General features: G+C 33.9%; 1 protein-coding gene across 1 annotated transcript in view; it reads left to right on the top strand.

Moving 5' to 3' along the window:
- The window catches only part of NDFIP2 (Nedd4 family interacting protein 2), a 62,514-nt gene extending 38,643 nt beyond the window's left edge, over positions 1-23,871 (top strand). The window contains exons 4-8 of the mRNA XM_019444115.2: positions 1,966-2,059; positions 10,143-10,267; positions 14,837-14,903; positions 17,749-17,854; positions 20,503-23,871. Coding sequence (XP_019299660.1) covers positions 1,966-2,059; positions 10,143-10,267; positions 14,837-14,903; positions 17,749-17,852 — 390 coding nt within the window. The 3' untranslated portion in view covers positions 17,853-17,854; positions 20,503-23,871. The remainder of the gene's footprint in view (positions 1-1,965; positions 2,060-10,142; positions 10,268-14,836; positions 14,904-17,748; positions 17,855-20,502) is intronic.
- Positions 23,872-23,874: the final 3 nt, after the last annotated feature.

Genomic DNA, 23,874 nt, shown 5'->3' with positions numbered 1-23,874 from the left:
CTTTCTCCCTATGATCCTTTGTTTTGTTTCTTAAATTTCACATATGTGAAATCATGTGGTATTTGTTTTTGACTGACTGACTTCGCTTAGCAAAATACTGTCTTTAGCTCCACATCACATCCACATCATTGCAAATGGCAAGGTTTCATTCTTTTTTATGGCCAAGTAATATTTCATTGTATGTATGTACCATGTCTTCTTTATCCATTCATCAATCAGCAGACACTTGGGCTGTTTTCATAATATGGCTATTGTAGATAATGCTAGTATAAACACTGAGGTGCGTGTCTCCCTTTGAATTAGTATATTTGTATTCTTTGGGTAAATACCTAGCAGGGCAGTTGCTGGATCATAAGAGTTATTTCTGTTTTAACTTTTTGAGGAACCTTCCTCCATTCTGTTTTCCGGAGTAGCTGCACCAGTTTACATTCCACCAACACTGCAGGAGGGTTCTGTTTTCACCACATCCTCACCAACACCTGTTGTTTCTTGTGTTTTTGATTTTAGCCATTCTGACAGGTGTGAGGTGGTATCTCATTGTAGTTTTCATTTGCATTTCCCTGATGTTGAAGTATGGTGAGTACTTTCTTGTGTCTGTTGGCCATCTAGATGTCTTCTTTGGAAAAAAAATCTATTCATGCCTTCTGCCCACCTTTTAATTGGATTATTCATTTTTTGGGTGTTGAGTTTTATAAGTTCTTCATACATTTTGGATACTAACCCTTTTTTAGATATGTCTTTTGCAGATATCTTCTCCATTCCATAGTTTGCCTTTTAGTTTTGTTTCCTTCACTGTGCAGAAGCTGTTTGTTTGTTTATTTATTTATTTACTTATTTATTTTTGAGAGAGAGAGAGAGCGCAAGCAGGGGAGAGGGGGAGAGAGAGGGAGACACAGAATCCGAAGCAGGCTTCAGGCTCCAAGCTGTCAGCACAGAGCTGGATGTGGGGCTTGAACTTATGAGCCACAAGATCATGACCCGAGCCAAAGTGGGATGCTAAACTGACTGAGCCACCTAGCCGCCCCTATTTACTTACTTAAAAAAATTTTTTTAATGTTTATTTTTGAGAGAGAGACAGAATATGAGTGGGGGAGGGGCAGAGAGAGGGAGACACAGAATTCGAAACAGGCTCCAGGCTCTGAGCTGTCAGCACAGAGCCTTACCTGGGGCTCGAACTCATGAACTGTGAGATCATGACCGGAGCCGACATCAGATGCTTAACGGACTGAGCCATCCGGGTGCCCCAGAAGCTTTTTATTTTGATCAAGTCCCAATAGTTTATTTTCTCTTTTGTTTCCCTTGCCTCCGGAGAGATGTATCTAGTAAGAAGTTGCTATGGCTAATGTCAAAGAGGTTACTGCCTGGATTTTCCTCTAGGATTTTAATGATTTTGGGTCTCATATTTAGGTCTTTCATCCATTTTGAATTATTGTTGTGTATGGTATAGGAAAGTGGTCCAGTTTCATTCTTCTGCATGTTGCTGTCCAGTTTTCCCAACAGCATTTGTTAAAGAGACTGTCTTTTTGCCACTGGATATTCTTTCCTGTTTTGTTGAAGATTAATTGACCATATAGTTGTAGGTTACATTTTTATTTTTGATAAATATTGCCAAGTTGCCACCCATAGAGGTCATATAATTTAGACTCCACCAATGATCATGAAAATTCCTCTTTCCCATTGGATGCAAATGCACAGTGTCAGTCACATCTTTCTTCACATCATTTTCATTAATCCAGTATTTAGTTTTTATCTTTTTTGTTTAACCCTTTTTAAGGGTGCCCATGAAAAATTAATTCTTGCTAATGTTTTTGATTACTTTGTGCCAGATATTGTATTCTCTGTATCATTTTGTCTACACAACAAATTGAGGACATTTGATTTTATTTAAATTTTTATCTTTATACTTAAGATAATAAAGTTGTAATTGGTTTTTAGTGTGCTATTCTAATGTTACATGTTTTACAGATTCAGGAGGAAGAGTGTCAACCAAGAGATGACTTTAGTGATGCAGACCAGCTCCGAGTGGGTAATGATGGAATTTTTATGCTGGCGTTTTTCAGTAAGTGATTTTTCATTTCCACATTGTTTCTTTGGGTATACTGGCTACATGTGTATTTAAAGTAACATAGATAGTGAAGAAAGGCAAATATTGTTAAAGTGTGTCTAATTAGTGTAAAATATAAATTGTTTCTGATATGTGATCATGTGAGACCATAAAAATCCTAGAATTTATTAAACACAACTGTGTATTGCAATCATTATGCTAGATACTGACTGTATAGAGTTATATAAGCATATTTAAGCTAAATATGTTTTTGCATGAAAAATGTTGCATGTCCATGCAGTGATGTAGGACCAGGCAGAATGAAACTATTAACTTCTGCTTGTGGGGCAAAGGACTTCCATTTGAGCGTCTTTATAAGGCACGAAAGAAGGGTTGGAAAAGGAAATATTTTGGGCAACTGGAATAATGTGATTTGAGACACAAAAGAAAGCAAGTATGTCTTCTTTGGGGGAATGGTAAGTGATTAGAAGACCAGAAACCTAAGTAAGATTTTTTTTTAACATGTTGCAGAATTCTTAGTTTAATATCTGAACTTATAAAGTATACTTTATACTTTGAGGGAAGACTGTGTTATAGTTATTATTTAAATTCCTAATACAGGGATTGGCATATAGTATACTCAGTATATAATGTTATGACACCTGAATTGTTTAATTGCTAAAATTAAGTTTTAGAAACCCAATATTCATGTAAGTAAATTTCTTAGACTAGGATATGGTGAATTTCTGCCCTCAACCTGGTTAAATGACCAAGCTTTCACAGAATGCTTATTTCATTCATTTTAAGTATAATGTTTATTTTGATAATAAAACTGAGGAATATTTTACTTATTTAAAGTATCACATTCAAATTTAAACATAGAAAATTCTTCTTGAGTTACTTTTGAGTCTGGGAAATCACTAATCCTCCATTTTGAAATGGTTTCTTGCTTGCTTGCTTTCATTTCACCTGCCGAAGAATAGAAGTAGATAACCACTCAGAAATGGTAGGTGAGTGGGAAGATAGTTACGTTTTCTCTTCAAATTTAGTACCTTATGTTCTGCTTCACAGCCAGCTAATGTATATGCAATATTTAAATCTTGTGGTTTTAGTTAAAGTTTGTAATTAGATACAATGTTGGGTATAGTAGAAAGGAACACTTTGGCTACAGATAACTACTGTCTTGTGCTGTCAGTCTAGTAAACTGGCTTTTTTCTTAGTTTTAGTTTAACTAGTAAGCCTTTATTATCAAGTCTTCCACATATTTTGCTAAGAGCGTAAATATTAATTCCTCTAATGGTTATAGCTTTTAAAAATCTTAATTGAAAAAGAGAATTTAAATTAATTGCGCTATTTTTAGTATAAAGACCTGTTTCTTAGGAATAAAAATGTGATTTAATACCATCTAGTTATTTGACCCCGAGCTTGTGATTATTTCTCTATTTCTCAATTTCACTTAATCCTGCTGTCTTTTTAACCTTTATTTTTTTTTAGATTTGAAAACATTTTTTTTGATTAAACAGTGTTGTGTTTGGTAACCTAGACACGTGGTTGACCTTATTTGGCCTGTGGTGGTATATAATTTAATATAAATATATTTAATGTATTTAGTGTAAATCACCTACTTTTACTGCATTTTTACTAATGCCTCTACACCTTATTTTTTTATGCATCCCATTCTATAAGTACTGCACCAATATTATAAGAGTAAAAATATATATTATTTTCAGACTTCATTTCCTAATATATTTTTTTGTGGTAGACTGTAGGCCAGTGTTTGAGTTTATTTGCTTTGATGAGCATAGATTTATTTGTAATCACTACCATCTAGTGGCTGTTCTTCAAATTGCAACTTGGTATATTTTTCATGCTTCCACTATCTAATAGTAGCTATTGTCTAGATTCTGTTCTATTTTCTATTTCTGTGGTTCAGAAATAGATTTTTTTTAATTTTTAAAAATTTTTCATTTTAATTTCAGTACAGTTAACATAGTGTTATAATAGTTTCAAGTGTACAATATAGTGATTCAGCAGTTCTGTATATTTTCAGTATTCATCATAAGTATCTTCTTTAATTCCCATCACTTATTTCACCCATTCCCCTCCCCCACCGCCTCCTGTCTGGTAACCATCAGCTTGTTCTCTATAGTTAAGAGTCTGTTTCTTGGTTTGTTTCTCTCTCTTTTTTTTTTGTTTGCTTGCCTTTGTTTCCTAAATTCCACATGAGCGTAATCATATGATATTTGTCTTTCTCTTATTTCACCTAGCATTATACTCTCTAGCTCCATCCTTGTTGTTGCAAATGGCAATATTTCTTTTTTTTTTTAGTTTTTTTTTACGTTTATTCAGTTTTGAGAAACAGAGAGAGTGCAAGCAGGGGAGGGGCAGAAAGTGAAGAAGACACAGAATCCGAAGCAGGCTTCAGGCTCTGAGCTGTTGTCACAGAGCCCAATGCAGGGCTCAAACCCATAAACTGTGAGATCATGACCTGAGGCAAAGTCGAACATTCAACTGACTGAGCCACCCAGGTGCCCTGAGATTTCATTTTTTTTTAATGGCTGAATAATATTACTGTGTGTGTGTGTGTGTGTGTGTGTGTATACACATCACATCTTCATTCATCTATCGGTAGACACTTGGGCTGTTTTTCATAATTTGGCTATTGTAAATAATGCTGAAATAAACATAGGGGTGCATATATCCTTTTGAATTAGTGTTTTTATATTCTTTGGGTACGTACTCAGTAGTGTGATTACTGGATCATAGGATACTTCAGTTCTCACTTTCTGAGGGACTTCCGTAGAGTTTTCTACAGTGGCTGCACCAGTTTGCATTCCTACCAGCAGTGTGTGATGGTTCCTTTTTTTCCACATCCTCACCACACTTGTTGGTTGTCAGAAATAGATTTTCTTTAATATGGTTTATAGCTTAAGCATTTCAGGTAATAAAAGTTGTGTGAATACAAACTACGGTGAATATCAGTAAGAATATTTCAGTTAAAACTCTTTGGTGGCTTAATTCTTGCCTATTCTGTTTCAACATCCATTTTTCAGTCTCTTACCATAGGTAATCCTAAAAAAAGTTTACACATAAATTTGTAAAATAATTGAATGTTTATGTTCAGAAAATGTAGAGAAAGAAATGTATGTATCCCTTGATAATTTTTGCTTTTCATAATCCCTTGAAGTGTCACAGCAAAATGTCTCATACATGCCTAACTTGCTTGTTTAACAGACTTCTTAAGACAATGGAATGAAAGTCAGTCATTAGTTAAAAGCTAGAAATTAAGATTGAATTCATTGGATAAATTGATAGTCTGGAAATGACCTTGAACTTTAGTGCTTAAAAATGGAATGGACTCTGTTTAGAAAACTTTACTTCTAGGGTTTATTCCTACCTTTTATACTTACTGTAGTGATCTCTGTGGTGTGAACATTTTGTAACTTTACTAAATGAGAGCTTGTTACTACATGGAAAGAGCTTTGAAAACAAAAAATCGAGTTTGGGTCTTACTTATATCAGTGTTCTAACTTTAAATTTTAAATAATTTTGAGCATTAGTTTCTTCATAATGGGCTGGTAACAGCTGCATTTCATGATTTTTGTGAGGCTTAGAAGTGATATGATTAAAGCATTTGCCCAGTTGCTACACAAATACCATAGATATGATGTGTCCTTCTCAGTGCATCGTATCAGGAGGCAGTGATCCAGTTATGTCTTTTTACTGGTGATGTCAGTTCTCATCAGGTTAAGGTGGTGTCTGCTAGCTTTCTTCACTATTTTTTCCTTTTGTAATTAATAAGTGTCTTGTGGCTTTTGAAAATTTTAAAGTAAAGTCTTATTAATGGATAACTGTAGTGTACAATATTGCTTTCTAGGCTGTTCTGCTACCCTCTTTCTGTAGATGGGAGGTATATGTAAGAAAGAGATCACTGCATAGAAGACATGAAAGGCTTGGATGTGCCTATCCTACCTATACCTCTTACTTGCTTTGTGAGTTTATGTGGCACTTTGCTGTTCTAGGTCTCAATTTGTCCTTCTGTAGAACGGAATTAATTCTGACTTTGCCCTTCTTAAAAGGCTAATGAGAAGATCAAATAAGTTAAAATATGTGAAATGTCATAAATTATAGAGTGCTGTTGGGTGAAGGTAGTTCGTAGTAATGTTCTCCTTCCACATCTTTAATTGAGAATTCACCTTTTACATGATTTAAACTAATTGGCAGCCTTCTTTCAAATGTCATTAACCTGTCTGACTCACTTTCATACAAAGAAGGCACTGTGAACGTGACTGTGGAGAGTGTAATTGGAGCAACACTTGGCATTCTTTACCAACTTTTCTTAATTGCCCTGCTTTGCAGCTGCTTGCTCCCCCCAGTTTTATTTTTTCTAAGGAATATAGGTTTTGGAAGTCTGTCCCTTCTTTGGATTCCATGTTGGGCCTTGACTGTGTGGCGACTAGGTGCCCTATGCCTTTTAAGCTTTGTCCTAAGTTTCCAGGGAAACATGGCACAAATGAAGTAAAGCTGAAAGAAAAGTGTTCCTGTCTTTTTCCCTAGGCATATTACATTCACCTGCCTCTACTACATGTTTCTTTTATGGATTTTACACACTTAAGGTTTAGCATACATTTATTTTCTTTTTTGCCAATTCAGACATGTCATAGAGGATTCAGAATTCAATGCTTCTGCCCTTTCTGTGTTTTAAGACCTGTTCAGCTTTACTTGCTATCTTATAGGCCAAGGCCATAAAAGGTGAATCTGTTGGGGCCCCTGGGTGGCCCAGTTGGTTAAGCATCCCACTTCAGCTCAGGTCATGATCCTGTGGTTCGTGAGTTCAAGCCCTGCGTCGGGCTTTCTACTGTCAGCACGGAGCCCTCTATAGATCCTCTGTCTTTGCCTCTCTCTGCCCCTACCCTGCTTATGCTCTCTCTGTCTCAAAAATAAAATAAACATTCAAAAATTTTTTTTAAAAAGTGAATCTGTCTACACTCAAGTAGTCACCAACTTTGTTTTTTTCCTAGTGCTTAAATCATTTACAGATGGATAAAGTTATGTATTAGTCTCTTAGAGCTAATACCACCATCTGGGTGGCTTAAACAGTGGAAATTTATTTTCTCACAGTTCTGGAGGCTAGAAGTCCAAGATCAAAGTGCTGGAAATTTTGGTTTCTGGTGAGGGGTCCTCTTCTTGGCTGTGGACGGCTGTCTTGCTGTGTCTCACATGGTCTCTTTTCTACATGTGGGTGGAGAGAGAGCTCCCTTAGTGCTCTTCCTCTTCCTATAAGGTCACCAATCCTAGTGGATTAGGGCTCTACCTTTATATACTTAATTATCTCCATAAAGGCCCTATCTCTAAATTCAGTCACACTGGGGAGTTAGGGTTTTAAGGAGACACAGTTCAGTCCATAATACGTTATATTGCACGAGCATAGCTTGTAGGAATCCCTGCTGCTGGCAGAGTGCAGAAAAAGAAAACATGATGACTCAATAGGTACTTTTTTGTTTTTTGGATCTTATTTCTGGTGTGGGTACAGTGGTATGTGTACTAGATACCAGTAGATCTGATTTTGAAGAAAACAGTGTTGAATTTTCCCCTGAACTAAACATGCTCAGAGGTGAAAATGCACTTTTGGAATATTTCGCTGTTTTGTATTTTCCCCATCAGTGCTTCCTGTGTTTTAACCATGTGACATGCTTGTAAAATGATAGACTGAGGCATCACTGGGATAAAGTAATAAGTTGCTCATGGCTGCTGGCAGTCTGTCCTCTGCCCCAGACCTCACCCACCTGCTGAGGAGGAGGAGAGTAACTGTCTCAGCCAGTCACAGCACATGTATGGCACATAGGTTGGGAATCTTTACTGCTATTTATTAATGTAAATTCTTTATTTTAAATAGACAGGAAGATATTACATAAAGCTGTTGCATGGTTTCTCCACAGATAACACAAATATTAACCCATTGGATGTAGAACAGCTATGTCTAATAGTATATTCTATGATGCTGGAAATATTCTGTATCTCTGCTGTCCAATATGGTAGCTACAAGCCAGATGTGACCATTGAGCACTTGACATGTGGCTAGTGTGACTGAGGGACTAAATTTTAAATTTCCTGTCATTTTAATTAATTGAAGTGTAAATATCCTGCTTTGTAGAGCAGGGTAGGTTCCTGGAGCAAGTGGAAGAAGCAGTGTGGCTGGGGGGCACTGGATAACAGATGCAGAGTATCTGGGTTTACAAAAAAGAAAATGTGGAGTGTAAACAAGTTTTATTTCCAGTAGTGTCACCTGAATTTTTTTTTTTTTTTTTTTAAAGATACAACCTATTCTGTAAAGAGATCATCTTGTATGGGTAGTAATAATGGCTAACATTTCTTTAGGGATCACCATGTGCCAGATTCTATACCATGTTAAACTCTTTAAATTGATTATCTCACTTAATCCCCTTATCAGCCTTGTGAAGTAGTACTACAGATCAGAGAACTGTGGCTCACCAGAGTCAGCAGTGAGTCCAAGGTCATTTATCTAGTGAGTGAGTACACTTTGACTCAAACACAGGTCTCTTATTTCAAAATTCATTCTCCTGACTGTTGCACCATATAACATAGCTTACCATAAATGATCAGGAAAGCATTTGGAGAAAGAAATTATAGAAGACATTGGGAAGGAAGAAATTACAGGAGTAGGGAAATTGCTTTGAAGAAACAGCTATTTCATTTAAATTTATCCTAAAATGTTTCCTCTCTGTCTTCAGAATTCTGAAAAAGTCAGCATTTCTCTAGGTAATTTACTTTGTTTACCCTGAGAGTTGGGTGGAGATATTTGGGGTATGAGGATGGGCAGTGAACAGGACAAAGTTCTGTTCAAATTGATCTTCGGTTTTACTATTGTTACTGTTATTATTTGATAATGTTACTCTCTTGGACACAGGGCACTCTGATTATATCTCAAGGACCTGTGTCAGAATGGTTTCTGCTACAAGTAATAGAAAACCCTCATTCAACTATTTTAAATAATTAGGAGATTATCTCACAAAACAGAAAATCCATGAACAAGCAGATCCCAGCCGTAGCAAGTATCAGTGCTATAGCTCTGCTCCTCCTGGATTTCCTTCCTTCTCTAGCCTGTTTGGAGTTACAGTTTAATCCTCAGGCTGATAGCAAGATCCCTGCAGTGGTTCCAGGTATCACATCCAAACTAGACATCTGGGGGAAAGCAGTATTTCAAAAAAAAAAATGTATGTGTATACACACACACACACACACACACACACACATTTAGTAGAAATTCATAAACTAGGCAAGAGTGTAATAAACTTCTATGTATTTATCACTCAGATTCAACAGTGATTAATTTAGAGCCACTGTTATTTAACCTATATTCCATTCTCCATCTCCTTGATGTGTTTTTAAGAACTGAAGAATGGTTTTCAGAAATCCTATTTCAAAAAAAAAATTGGCAGGGAGTTTTGGCCTCCTGTGATTTTTTTTCCCCCCAGACTACTCAGGATTCACCTTTTGGAGTTAAGTATGGAGTCCAGACTTCCCTAAAATAAAGACTTTATAGGTAGGTGGATTCTTCAGGAGGGGGAAAAACAGGTTTTGTTAAGTAGGAGGAAGAGGCAATGAACAGTATCTTCTCTGGAAATACTTTATAATTTATGTGACTCATCTTTAATATTGCTTTTTAAAAAATCCAGTTTGGTTGGCTGATTGCTTAGGCTGGGTTTATTGGGTGGGATCACAAGGGAGCTACCCTGTGACTTGGTTTATTATTAGCTGGTTTATTATTATTACTATTATTATTATTAGCTGGTTTAAAAATGCAGTTTAACCTAGTGGTGACACATTTTAAGGAATTGATTCCTCTTGGCCAAACTGACAAGAAACCAAGCGTACCTGTTTGTTAATGTGTAGTTAATAACTAATACATTTGCAAAAGGTAAACTACAGTCTATAAAGAAGACTTAATTGGTACAGAGTCAAAAGAAAGGGGAGTGTTATTTCCATTGTGCAGTAAAGTAGTGTTAATATTATGTCTTTGTTACTTTGTTTCCGAAGTGTGATCTTTAAAAGAACTTTTTACTTCTCTTGCTTTTAGTGGCATTTATTTTCAACTGGCTTGGGTTTTGTTTATCCTTCTGTATCACCAATACCATAGCTGGAAGATATGGTGCCATATGTGGATTTGGACTTTCATTGATCAAATGGATCCTTATCGTTAGGGTGAGTGTTTTGATAGCGTCTATTACTCTTATCTCTAAAATTAAAATGTATGAAAATTTGTCTGTGGTTCATGAATGTTCATTTTATGTCTAGGAGTTCAATTATTTTGAGACTTATTCTTACCTCTTATTATTGTAGTGATCTCTGTGGGATGAACATTTTAAATGAGAGCTTGTTTACTACGTGGAAAGAGCTTTGAAAACAGAAAAAATTGAGTTTGAGTCTTATTTATATCAGTGTTCTAACCTTAAATTTTTAATTTTTCCTGAGCATTAGTTTCTTCATAATGGGTTGGTAATAGCTGCCTTTCAAGATTTTTGTGAGTCTTAGAGGTGATAGAATTAAAGTATTCACCCAGTTGCTCCACAAATGTGCTCAGTAAACTGTGTCTATGACTATTGTGATCAGTCAAAACATAAAAATTTCTATCAGTTAGTAAATTGTCACAGATTTAGTTATTTTCCCACTCTTTTGGGGGGGGGGTAGCATTAAGAACTCAAAAGTAAACTAAGGCCCCTGAGGTGGCTATCAGAACTCACCTTTTTTCCTTTATGTTCCTTCTCAGCCTTTCTTCTCATTTCTCTGTTGTTCCTGGGATTCACCCTCTGTCTACTTCTTATCACTTACCAGATGGTGTGTTGGGAGATAATGCCAAGTCCTCTTCTTTCTCCCATCTCAAAGCTTGTCCCATAATAAATTTCTGTGTCCATTCCACCAGCAGTAGTGTTGTTAGCATAGCTTTCCCCCAGCTCTTTGCCTTTTGAAGGCCCCCTTTGGCTCCTTTTTATGAAGCCTTTTCCCTGGTTTCTTTAGGGTAAGGCCTAGGAGAATGATTAGGAGTGCCTTTATTTATTGTTTTAATAAGTTTTCTTACAAGTAACCTATACATTTAAATGCTATTCTACAGTTGATAAAATGCATAATTTCAACAAGTCGTATTTATTTAAACATTGATTTCTAATTGAATGAATGCTCAAATGCTCCTAAAATATTCGGTACAGTCACATAGTAAAATGTCAGCTTCCCTTACGTGCTTCAGACACTTGTTATGCACCTATATTATCAAATTGATTTAAAAAATTAAAACTGGATTTAATGTGTTTTTGCTTTATTTTTAAACTTACTGCCTCCCAGAGTTTCAGTAATCTTATCAGACCTTGTCTGTGTTCAGACCAGATTAAGGTTTTGGCTATTAATCAGTTGATTCTTGGGTGAGACCTTATTGCATGGCTTCTAAGATGATTAAAACTAGAGCCATTGTAAGAACAGCCCCCTGGCAGATTCTTTTTATAATTTCATTTCAGAAGTTGTGGAGTGGATTCCCACGATGAGCAGAAATCTGTTAAGGTGTTATGGACCATACAAATATAAAGAGATGATATAGGAGTAGATGATGTAGAAGTTACTACTAGAGAACCTCAAAAGAGTTGAAGTTAGATATGTCCATTGGTTATGGTTATATTAGTAATAGAACTAATTACTGTTATTCAAATAGGATTTCTCATCTTAGTCACAGAACACAAAATGAGTTGAGGACTGTTTTTTCAGTTCTCCTAAGCTTAATAAATGTGTGTATTCTAAATTTATAAAAAAGAAGGTAGTCTAGTCCATTATATGCAACCTATGCCCTAGGGGTATTAGCTCCTAATTCTCCCATAGTAGCCCTAGTTGGGAGGGGGTTGATTAGTAATTAACTCCAGTTAATGTGATAAGGTGGGGAACTTAAATTCAAAGACTGCAGGTGCTCAGAGCTTTGTAAGGTATATACTAGCATCAAGTTTGATCACCAGGACTATTTAGTTTCCCTTTATAATAGCGCTACTGAAGGGTACCTGACTGGCTCAGTCAGAAGAGCATGTGACTCTTGATCTCAGGGTCGTGGGTTCGAGCTTCACATAGGTGTGGAGATTACTAAAAAAAATAAACTAAAAAAAAAACAAAACCCAAAAACCATAAAATGTGCCTTTAAAAAAAATAAAGTACTCCTACTGAGTTAAGGTTAATGTCATGCCTTTAGTGTATACTGAGAATTGATACAAGAAAAGGATTTTTAAAGATCTTTTGTATAAAGTAATAATGGCAGCCATTCATTGAGTACTTACTATGTTCCAAGCAGAATTCGTTACCAACATCAAATTCTTGACCCCCTACCTGTATCAGTGATGCTCATGACAATGCAGCCATTATATTGATGATGAAGCTAAGAATAAAAAAAAGTCTAATAACTTGCTCCACATCCCATAGTTTGTATGTGAATTAGAAACTAGCTTGGTCCCAGTTCAGTGCATGTTCTCTTGGTTCTGTACTGCCTCTATGACACTGCATTTTGACTTTTATTATAATGCTCCAAACAATAAATTCCCTGTGGAGCTCAGTGCTGACAGAAAGGGTTTCTCCTAAAAACCTGTTTTATTTTATTAGACAATAAGTAATTTATAAATCATACTGCAGCTTTTCTTTTTGTTTCTGAGTTGCCATGAACCTCAGATTTAATGTAAATATCTTTAGCCAATTCTGGTATTATTTCTGTCTACGGCTTTTGATCTTTTTATTATTTGTTTGAAAATGCATATGTGTTTTGTTAAAAACTAACAACTCTTTTTGAAAGTAGACAGGATGTAAACAATAAAATGCTGGTGTTACATTAATGAAATAAAATTAGATAAACTCCTATTGTCAGTTAATTTATTTTTCAAAATCTGATTTTTGCATCCTGTGATTGGCCAGTCAACATGATGGATTTATTCATTAAAAAACCCAACTTGGCTCAGCCCTGCGACTGTTGGTATTTTAAACATTTTTGCTTACTCAGTAATGAGTTCAAAAGCTTATTAGTTTATCCTTTTTACGTAGTGGACTTTACAAAGTCTCTCTTCGATTTCAAGGTGAAGGTAATTATATTTTTTACCCAGAAGTAAATAAAAACTAACTTTGGTAAATATTTTTGGTGAAGAATGATGATGTTCTTTTCTGGTTGTCTCTTGCCTGTTAGTATTATTTATTAAATATATTCTACAATATATTTAAATATTAGTTAAATGTATTGCTTTGCTTCTTTATTTCTTTTCGTTCTTATAGACTCTAAAACCCATATGAAAATCTTTTATTTATAATTAGTAATCACTTGATTAAAAAATATAGTGCAGTCCTACTTTACAAGCTATGTTTTCCTAATTTTTTAGCTCTCCCTTGTACTTATTTTAATGATGTAGGAGTCTGGAATTTGCGTCTATAATGGCACTTTAAAAATTTTAATCTCTGAAATTTTTGAAACTCTAAGCTGAAAATTTAGATTATAGTTGATTTATTAATTATAAATACTTCCTGTGAAAATATTTAAGGTTTTAAAAATAGATTTAGATAATCTTTAGTACATATGCATCCTCAGTAGTGATATTTTTATTACAGTTTATAAGCATTTTGGTTATTACCAAACCTATAGGATTTTTAAAAATGCTTCTGTGGAAAATACCAACGGATAGTTGGAAATAATTATCAAAAAAAGTTGGAGATAGATACTTTTAATTTCAGACTTGAGGGCAAGTCTCCATTTGATAAAATCATTTTTAGTTAAATCAGATTCAGTTTGGAGACCAATGGAAACAGAGTAGATAAAACGACGTAATTTTTAATAGTTTTAGACTAGGTTATATTACTTTCAGCAAACAACTATTTGCAACACTGTTTAATGCTAAAGGGTCATAGAGAAGAATTATCTGAAGTAACTCTGAAGACAATTAGTTTGACTTTTTACAAAAATTTTTTCAGTAATTAAAATCATGACGTCCAGAGTCTAATCAAGGAAAAGATAGCCGTGTTCATTGTCATCAAACTCTCCCTTCCCATCTGCCTGTTCATATTCTCATTTTACAGAACATATAAAACTGTCTACCGTGGTCACTAATAGGAACTGTTGAAATGCCACTTCAAGGTTCATTTAGCTGTTCTCAGCTCACTGTTGAGAGCTGAATACTGGAGCATCTAGTTTGAAAATAAAAAGAGTCTAATGAGTTGGGGGTCTTTATGTGCCTAGTATTCTTGGCAGTGATTAACAGTAGGGGGTGTACAGAAGGTCAAAAGCTCTTCTTTTTAGAGGTCAGCCGAACATCCCCATCTGATAAGATTAAACTAATGTGGCTTTTGGTGTTAATATCTAAAGCAGCGGGTTGCTGTAGTGTGTTTGGGATGGTAGTTGTGGCTTTTAGAGATTATGAAGAAAGAACCGACATGTGAACTCTTTAATGAGAAAGTTGGATTCAGATACAGAGAATTTACCTTTCTTTCTTACAAGCATCTTGAAACTGATTTTTGTTTCTAAAATACTTTGTATAAGTTTGTTAGCTATTGTATAAAAGATTTTAAAGAGTTTTTTCTCAAGTAACTATGTATATATTACATAATGTATTAAGTAATTATGTATGTATTACATAATGTATTAGGCATTTTGTTTTCTCTTTGTGTTAAGTGCTAGAGATTATTTGAGGTACATGATTCTGAAATTGAGGCTGATCTTTCATTTTCAAATTCAGGTACATAAATATGGTTAATATATTTATGTTCACTCCATAGTTTTCTGATTATTTTACTGGATATTTCAATGGACAGTATTGGCTTTGGTGGATATTTCTTGTACTTGGTAAGTTTATTCTTAATTAAATTTCAGTTTAATTTACATTTAGTTTAACTTTGATATTTCCCCAAATTGTAAGATGTAAACCCATTGTGTTGGAACTTAGGTGGTAATAATTTTTCTGTTGTAAAGTTCTCCTGTCCTAGCACTTAAATCATCTAAGCTATTTGGGTAATTATACATAGTACTCTAGATTTTGGATTTAAAAACCAGAGCCTTTCGATTTAAAAAATCAGTGGTTGGATGATAATTAAATATATAAAACTTGAACACCCTAAAATGATTTTAAAAAATGTCTTCGGCATTTATCTTGGAAAATATACATGCATAATTTCTTTTAACGATCCTAGGAGATGTTGAGAGTAGGATAGTTGTTCTATGCATTTTACTTATTTTTGGAACATTGAAATGTTCTTTATACTTTTGATACATACCCTGCATTAATCATTAATCAGCCAGGCAGAAGACTTCATGCCTAACTACCCCAGTACTTCTGTTGAGTTTTCTTCTTACAAGGCATGTCTTTTTATTAATATTGATGAATTTTATGGATTTCCAAATTTTGTTGCCTGGTGATTTTCACTTTAGATATATGATAAGTTAATCTTAAAATCACATGATGCCTTTAATCCACATTTCAAATTTATTTACTGGCATGAAGAATATACTGAAGTTTAAAAGCCCACATTTCTCTAGGAACATTATTGTACCAGAAAATAATAGCATTTCAGTAGGTGGCAGTGTTCTCATTGAGTTTTTGTTTAGTCCTGCTATTGGATCTTTAGGATCTTTATGGAAACAAATTCTTGCGATCAGATAAGGTCACTAAAGATCCTGTATTCTTTCTTTAATAATTATAGTGAAATTATTCTGCTGTTGTGATTTTGTTAGGGAGCCAGACTCTTATGAGGGTTTAGGCAGTTTTTTTGCATTGTTAATTGTGTTCTGACTGCCTGAATTCTGTGATCGTTATTGAGCTACTTATTTAACAGTGAAAAAAATATATAGTCTATTAGATGTTTAAGCATATTAGGTGAGTATAGTTGCTTCTGAATATATTATTAACGATTGGACCTTACTATAGGCCTGAGTGGAATGCAGAGGATGACCTCATTTCCACATCAGAACCATAATCTATCTAGCATTTAGGGAAATATGGAAATTTAATCCATGATGAAAATGTTGCTCTCACATATACTCAGAAGAATGTTGAGTACATTGTAGAACACTGAGAAACGATAGCTGCTGAATGATTGATTGGTTTCTAGGTATGAATTGGCTTATTTTAGAAAATGGTTGAGCAGAATAAAATATGTCTTAGAAACAGCAGTTTTCATAGACAAAAGGAGGGATTTCACAAATAATTTTGGTTTACATTATTCAATAATGCTTTTACATTTGGATCACAATAGCATTATCTTTGAACAGCATCTGCAAGAGCACGAGGGTGGAATTCAGAGTGGGAGTCACAAATGGAAGGAGTTAGGATATGGGAAGCAGATGTGATCAGATTTAGCTGAAATTTATACCACTTGTTTAAGTCATTATTTGTGTATCTTCTATGTTTTTCGTTTATTACAACCATGCTCTTTTTTAGTACTTTGGTTACTGTCTTGCATTTGGGGTATGAATTTAGTTTGGGACTTTGCATTTGTATATATTTGCTATATGTATATATATCTTCTGTTTTTGTTTTGCATCCCCTCCCATTACTAGTTAAATATTTACTGAAGTTAGTAAATGTTTCCCTTAGAATTCTATGCGTAATATCAGAGAATTTACTAATAATGCTAATGCTTTTTGTGGTTAACTAATATTTTTCATCTGAAACTTTGAAGCATTTCACAGGCAATGCTTGCTCTCCTTCAATTACTAAGGAGACCTGTTAGCAAATGGCTGTTATTTAAAATTCCTATTACAGAGAATACTAAATAGATATAGTAAGACCTATCCCAAATCATTTAAGAAATCACTAGAGTGGTTGCTTCATAAGTCTTTCCTGATTCTTCTTATGTAAATTTGTATTATAAATTAGTCTTTTATTATTACTTGAAAATGAGAAGTAATAATTAAAATTATTTATGTAACACACATGTCTTCAAATACAGATTTAACAGATGACAGGCACTTGATATTGCTAGACAGGCTTCTTGGTTTTATCCCACGGTTGTTAGCAAATTACATGCATATATTCCTTCTTGAATACTTTATATTAGCAAATATGTCTTAAGTTTGCTTAGTAGTTGTATTAATTGAAAAGTTTTATATGGGGGTGCCTGAGTGGCTCAGTCAGTCAATCTGACTTCAGCTAGGTCATGATCTCATGTATCTTGAATTCAAGCCCCGTATCAGGCTCCGTACTGACCATGACAGCCTTTTTGGGATTCTCTCTCTCTCTCCCTCTCTCTTGCTTGCTCTCTCTCAAAATAAATAAATAAACTTAAAAACTCAGAAATTTCTTTAAAAACAAAAAAAAGAAAAGTTTCATATAAAAATGGGATTTCTCTGAGTTGAATCACATTAAATGCATTAGGTAACTTTTCTATTTAAAGAAATGGAATGAATGTATATATTTTTTATAATTCTGGATTTTCATGGCTGGATTTGCTTTACTTTAATTTAGATACATCTGGACTTAACAAATTGAAAGAATTTTTGGGAGGCAGTAAACTTTTATTAAATTTTTCCAAGATGACATTATCATTATAATGTAAAATAGGTTATGGAATGAATGGAATTTTACAGATTAAATTCTTTAAGCCGAGAGGATCTTGTTTATAATTGTCTATTTTAAATTTGTGGTACCCCCTCTGTATAAGAACATAATGTATCTGTGATTTTAACCTCTCAGGCCTGCTTCTTTTCTTCAGAGGATTTGTTAATTATCTAAAAGTCAGAAACATGTCTGAAAGTATGGCAGCTGCTCATAGAACAAGGTATTTCTTCTTATTATAGAGGTAAGAAATCTTAACATATTAACTGTTCCCTTCATGTATTCATATTCACCAGATGCATATAATGTGCACTCATATTGTTTGTTTAAATTTAGCATATTTAATATATTGATATACTGTTAATCAACTAATGAAAATTTATTAAGTTGTGAACTTTTTAAAGTAGATTTTAAAAATTGAATTTCTTTGGAAATTTTAATTTTTTAAAAATACAATGAATAAGCAAACTTTAAGTCAGACTTTTTACACTTCTTTTTTAAAGATTAACCACAGGATGTAACCATTAGCACAAAATTTAAAAGGTTGAAAAAATAGGACAAGGCACTTACACAGAAGGGATGGGCACTTTGTATAAAACAATGTGAAAGTCACACATGTGTTGAAGAAAACAAGAAACAAATTTGTGATTGAAAAGTAATTTTCTGTGCACTGATCTTAACAAACAAGATCGGAGAGTTAAAAGCTGTGTGAAGAAAATAGGAGCTCTGATATTGTTTACTTGAAGTGTGTCAGTTTATACTAATAATGAAGGCTTCAACTTGAATAAACGGGAATAAAGAAACGAGCAGGGATTTCTTACTACTTATCCAGTGAGTTTCTGGAGGCTGTGTGTAACCAGTAGTATCTTCACCTGAAGGGACCTTGTATCTCTATTTTCTATAATAGATTCTTTTTTATTGAAATACAGGTAACATACAATATTATATTTGTATTATAATATAATTTGTAATATAATATATTATATTATATTTGTATATATGTGTATAATACAGTGATTTGACATTTGTATATTTTGTGAACTGGTCATCACAGTAAGTCTAGTTATCATCTGCCACCATACAAAGTTAATACAGTATTATTGACTGTATTCCCCATGCTGTAAATTACTTCCCCATGACTTACTTGTTTTGTAACTGGAAGTTTGTACCTCTTGATCCACTTCACTCATTTTGCCCCCCTCACTCCAAAACTCCTTCCCCTTTGATAGTTATCACTCTGTTCTCAGTATCTGAGTCTGGATGTTGTTTTATTGTGTTTGTTTGTTTGTTTGTTTGTTTTTTGGTTGCATTTATAAGTGAAATCATGCAGCATTTGTCTTTCTTTGACTTATTTCACTTAGCATAATACCCTCACGGTCCATCCATGTTGTCACAAATGGCAGTATCTTTTTTGTGGCTGAGTAGTATTACATTTTACACACACACACACACACACACACACACACACACACACACACCCCACATCTTCTTTATCCATTCATCTATTGATGGGCACTTAGTTCCCATATCTAGGCTATTGTAAATAATGCTACAGTTAGCAGAGGGGTCCATATATCTTTTTGAATTACTCTTTTCATTTTCTTCACACAGATAGCCAGAAGTGGAATTGCTGGATCATAGGGTAGTTCTACTTTTAATTTTTTGAAGAAGCTCCATGCTGTTTTCCAGCATGGTTGCCTTAATTTACTTTCCCACCAACGGTTCACAAGGTTTCCCTTTTCTTCATGTCCTTGTTAACACTTGTTTCTTATCTTTTTGATTATAGCCATGCTGACAGGCATGCGGTGATAATCTCATTGTGATTTTCATATGCGTTTCCCTGATGTATAGTGATGTCAGGCATCTTTTTCGTGTGCTTGATGGCCATCTGTATGTCTTTGGAAAAATGTCTATTCAGACCCTCTGTTCATTTTTTGATTGGATTGTTTGGTTTTTCAGTTATTAAGTTATACGAGTTCTTTATTTTGGATATTAACTCCTTATTGAATATATGGCTTACAAATATCTTTTCCCTCTATACTATTTTTAAAACAAGCACCATATACTTCATGTCTATAATTGATTTGAACTTTTAAAGTATTTGAACTCCATAAGCAAAATGTCTGCTAAAACACTTAACTTTTGTATCTGTCTACAAGTACAAAATGTTCCAAAGTTACTATAACTAAATATCCTTTTTATAAATAAATTGTATGGTTTTTTTATTTGAGCGCTTAAACTTTATAACATGAGTTTTACATTATCTAATATAATTTATTTATTTCTGCTGAAGAGTAGAGTGAATGTAGTTGTATTTCTGGATAATATTAAAGTATACTTTTAAATGTTGTTTTACCTCGGGGCGCCTGGGTGGCCCAGTTGGTTAAGTGTCTGACTTAGGCTCAGGTCATGATCTCACAGTTCGTGGGTTCACGTCCTGCATCGGGCTCTGTGCTGACAGCTTGGAGCCTGGAGCCTGCTTCAGATTCTGCGTCTCCTCCTCTTTCTGCCCCTCTCCCGCTTGTGCGCACGCGCGCTCTCCCTTTCTCTCTCAAAAATAAGCCAGCATTTTTAAAGAATGTTCTTTTACCTCTACCTAGAAGAGGTCAATTTTCTCTTTAGCCACTAAAATGTCTTTGCAAGAAATAACATTGAGTGTATTGTGATTATCTTGTTTGCATTTTCAAGAGTCTATACTATACATATTTTCTAGATGGTTTTCTATAGAAGCTTAAATGTTGGAATATATTCTGATATATGCTGTTTTATGTCATCTTTACCAAAAGAGCATTATATACTTGATGTACTACTGCTATAAAATGGGTTTTTGTACTATCATTTAGATACTTGCATTTTAATATGCTTTAAGACTAATTCTTTCTTTGTCCCTAGACTACATCGACCAGACATTCTTTTCTTATATCAATGTGAAATTTCCAGATCATCTGTAAACCTACAACTTTAATAGAATAGAAGACTACTAAAAGCAGAAGAAAAATTAGTGAAGAAAAGATAGATCTTCAAGATTGAATGGCAGGGTGGTTTATGCTTAAAGGCCAATTCTGTTCATTCTCTTAAATATTTATATTTCATTGGTTTTGCACATTTGCATATGTGCCCATTTAAAAGATTTGCATATACTTGAAAGAGACCGTAAAGTTGTATCAGTAAAGTCCAGTCATATTTGGTCAGTAGGTGTTTGGTATAATTGAAAGAGCTGAGTAAAAAACAGTCTTCCAGCATGTAAATGCCATTGACTTTTGACCTGACATTTAGTATAATAAAATGAAATTATTAACCATGTCAAATGCTTTATAGTTTCTGGCTTCTAGATTCATCTAGTAACTCTACACATGGAACATCCTTTGTTATATATAGGTTTTTGAAACCTGCAGTGCTGATTATAGAAAAGCTTTGTCAGATTTGTGAACATGATATTTACATTATTATTTAGCATATTCTTTCTGTAAATAACCATGCATAAATTACTTTCTGCTTTGTTTTAGAAACTGTCTGGATATCTTTTAATTTAAAATTAAGTGAACTTAATATATAGAGAAAATTTGGGTGTTAAAGATAGTTTGTTTTAGGACAAATTTTAAGCAAATGTGGGTATTCCACATGTCCTTTATAAAAAAAAATCTTCCTGTTTTTTTTTTTTTCTTTTTAAGGGACATGCCAGTTTTAGGTACTCTTAATTGAGAAGCTTGGTTTTTAGCATTGCCATCTTAGAGATTCTTGGAGGAAGAGATTGTATTAGATGTTCTATTTATTTCATTTAAGACGTTTTTGAAAGTTAATTTTTTGAATAAGATACTCTCATTTGCATTTGTCTTTTAAAAAGCCAATAAAAGTATCTTTCAATTATGATTGTAATAATTTTTTCTTTAGAGGTTTAGTTTGTTAAACGAAGCAAATCAGAACTTGTACTAGTAGCTTCTTGCTTTGATTATAGGATTAACCTATAAAAATCCTATCTTGAATTGAGATATGCAGAATAATCTGTCTTCAAGTTATGGAAACGTGTGGAATATGGGGGTGTGGTGTGTGTGTGTGTGTGTGTGTGTGTGTGTGTGTGTGTGTTGCAAGAATATGTGTGTCTGTGACCATTATTACAACTGGAATCTACATTCATAAGCTACTGCCATTTTGCAAATCATTTTATGTCTCATCTGTTTTCTTTTTAGTTATGTTTTTGCTTTTGAATGCCAACATCAAAAATGATGGAAATTATATCCTCTTTTCAACTTAAAAATCATTTAATACGGATATATAGAACATATAAAATTGGTTGCTCGTTTATTATTTGACGCTGACTACTAAAAAATACATCTAAAAGTATTCAGGGACATTTTTCCATTTCTGAAAAAATAAGTTATACTTTATAACTTCTTTTGTATTTCTCTGTATTTTCTGATTTATTTCATTGTCTTTGATAAATAAAACATGCAGTTTTGTTTTGCTAATTGAGCCTGTTGTTTTTCCTCATTCATTCTCCCTGCATGGAATTTCTTATTGTTGATTGAGGTACCTGTGTTACCCCCTTGAGGTCAAACAGTAGCATGGGGTAAAGAAAACAAAATATTTAATTTAGTTGCCTGATTTGGAAATTAAAGTTAGAATGTACTTATAAGAAATATGATCTAATACTAGATCTCTTCTTTATCTCATATTAAGTTCCTGTACACCTGTACTTGTTTTTTTGTGGTAATTTTCAAATGAAATTAAGCTTTCATACATGGTAATTTTAGATTACTAGATCACCTATCACATCACTTTATTAAAATGTAGTATTTTAGTCCTTGTGGTATTTATACTTGGTTTCTGATTATGGATGTGTCACTTTTGGTCCAACATCAAAAACTTCATTTTCTGTTTGGATTTTTTTTTTTATTTTTTTTTTTCCCCTTTCAAATCTATAAGGTTCAAGTGTGCATGTTGCCGGATGCTTTCTAAGTGGTACAATTCAATGGTAGCCTTAAATCTCATTAGTCAGGGGCATCAGAATATTAGTTTTAAAAACTTAACATTCTCTTCTGGATCTGTGAAATCCTGCACACTTCCCTTCATTTGCTGTGAGCTGGGGTAGAGCAGCTGCTGTTGTGCTTGGGGGATTCTGAACCACCTTTGCACTCCGTCCTGAAGTTCACAAATCGGAATCTTTTAGGATGTCTAAATAATTTTTGAATGAATATGAATCGGGGCTTGGAAGTTGATGTGAATATTTATTAAATTATATTGATTATATTTGAATAAGCTAGTTATGGCCAGGATAATCCATTTTTATGTATTTATGAAATCAACTGAATTTAAGGTGAAAATACATTTTTCTGTACAGTGTGTTCAGGATCGAATTAGAAATTTGAAATTAAAAGATCTTATACTCAGTTAAAATAAAAATCTCCATTTAACAGAGAAAAAAAATACTAATGTCTAGCCTTTTGAGACCGTGAGATACCTCCCTTGCCTTTGAGGTTGTTCATAAATTTTAACCTGTTAGGACGGTAATCACTAATTCCCAGCAAAACCTTTCGTCACAGGAAAAGTGAAATCCAAAAAGTCCAATTGGAGAAAAAAAAAATCAGGGTTTCTTAATTTAACATTTCTTTTTCAACTGGTCCTTTCTGTCCCCCAAAGCACAAACATAACAGTGGTGAATGTGATACTGTATTTAACTGGAGTGACATGTCCTGAGCTTGCTCAGAAACAGTCGTGATTATTTGTTTTCTCAGCTTAAATAGTGCCTCTTCTCTGAAAAGTGTCCTAAAAAGGAGAAAAAGTTATATGAACACAGTGTCTATATAGCTGTACCTTTCACTGCAAAGTGACTGCCTAAGCCCACTGCCCTTTGGGAGAAGGAGCTGGCGTATTAGGTCAGGAGTTAATTGTTGTCACAGCCTTTCCTAGCCAGTGCATTTGTCTGGCCTGTAGAATATGCACAGTATCTTTTTTTTTTTTTTCTTCCTTTTTTCTTTTTAAATAGAAATTGTATTGGAATGACTCCAGCTTATAGTAAAGAGTAAACAATGAGCTTTTATATTTTAAGACTGCTGTTAAATGTTATGTTAATTGTTTATTAGTTATATAATTCCTCCGACATATGAAATGTTAGTGTATTCTTTTAAAAAATCTCATTCAGGATAAAGTTCAACTGTTAGATGATGATGTGCCAATTATTGTAAGAATATCCTTGCCCATATATAAAACATGCTGACATGTGTTTTACTTGTTAATAAAGTTCTATAGATGTGGAAATGTGAACCT

This window comes from Panthera pardus, unplaced genomic scaffold, assembly GCF_024362965.1.
Source record: "Panthera pardus isolate Hobbes unplaced genomic scaffold, ASM2436296v1 HiC_scaffold_1, whole genome shotgun sequence".
Lineage (NCBI taxonomy): Eukaryota > Metazoa > Chordata > Mammalia > Carnivora > Felidae > Panthera > Panthera pardus.
The sequence above is the reverse complement of the archived record's forward strand: the minus strand, read 5'-3'. Positions and strand labels throughout refer to the sequence as shown.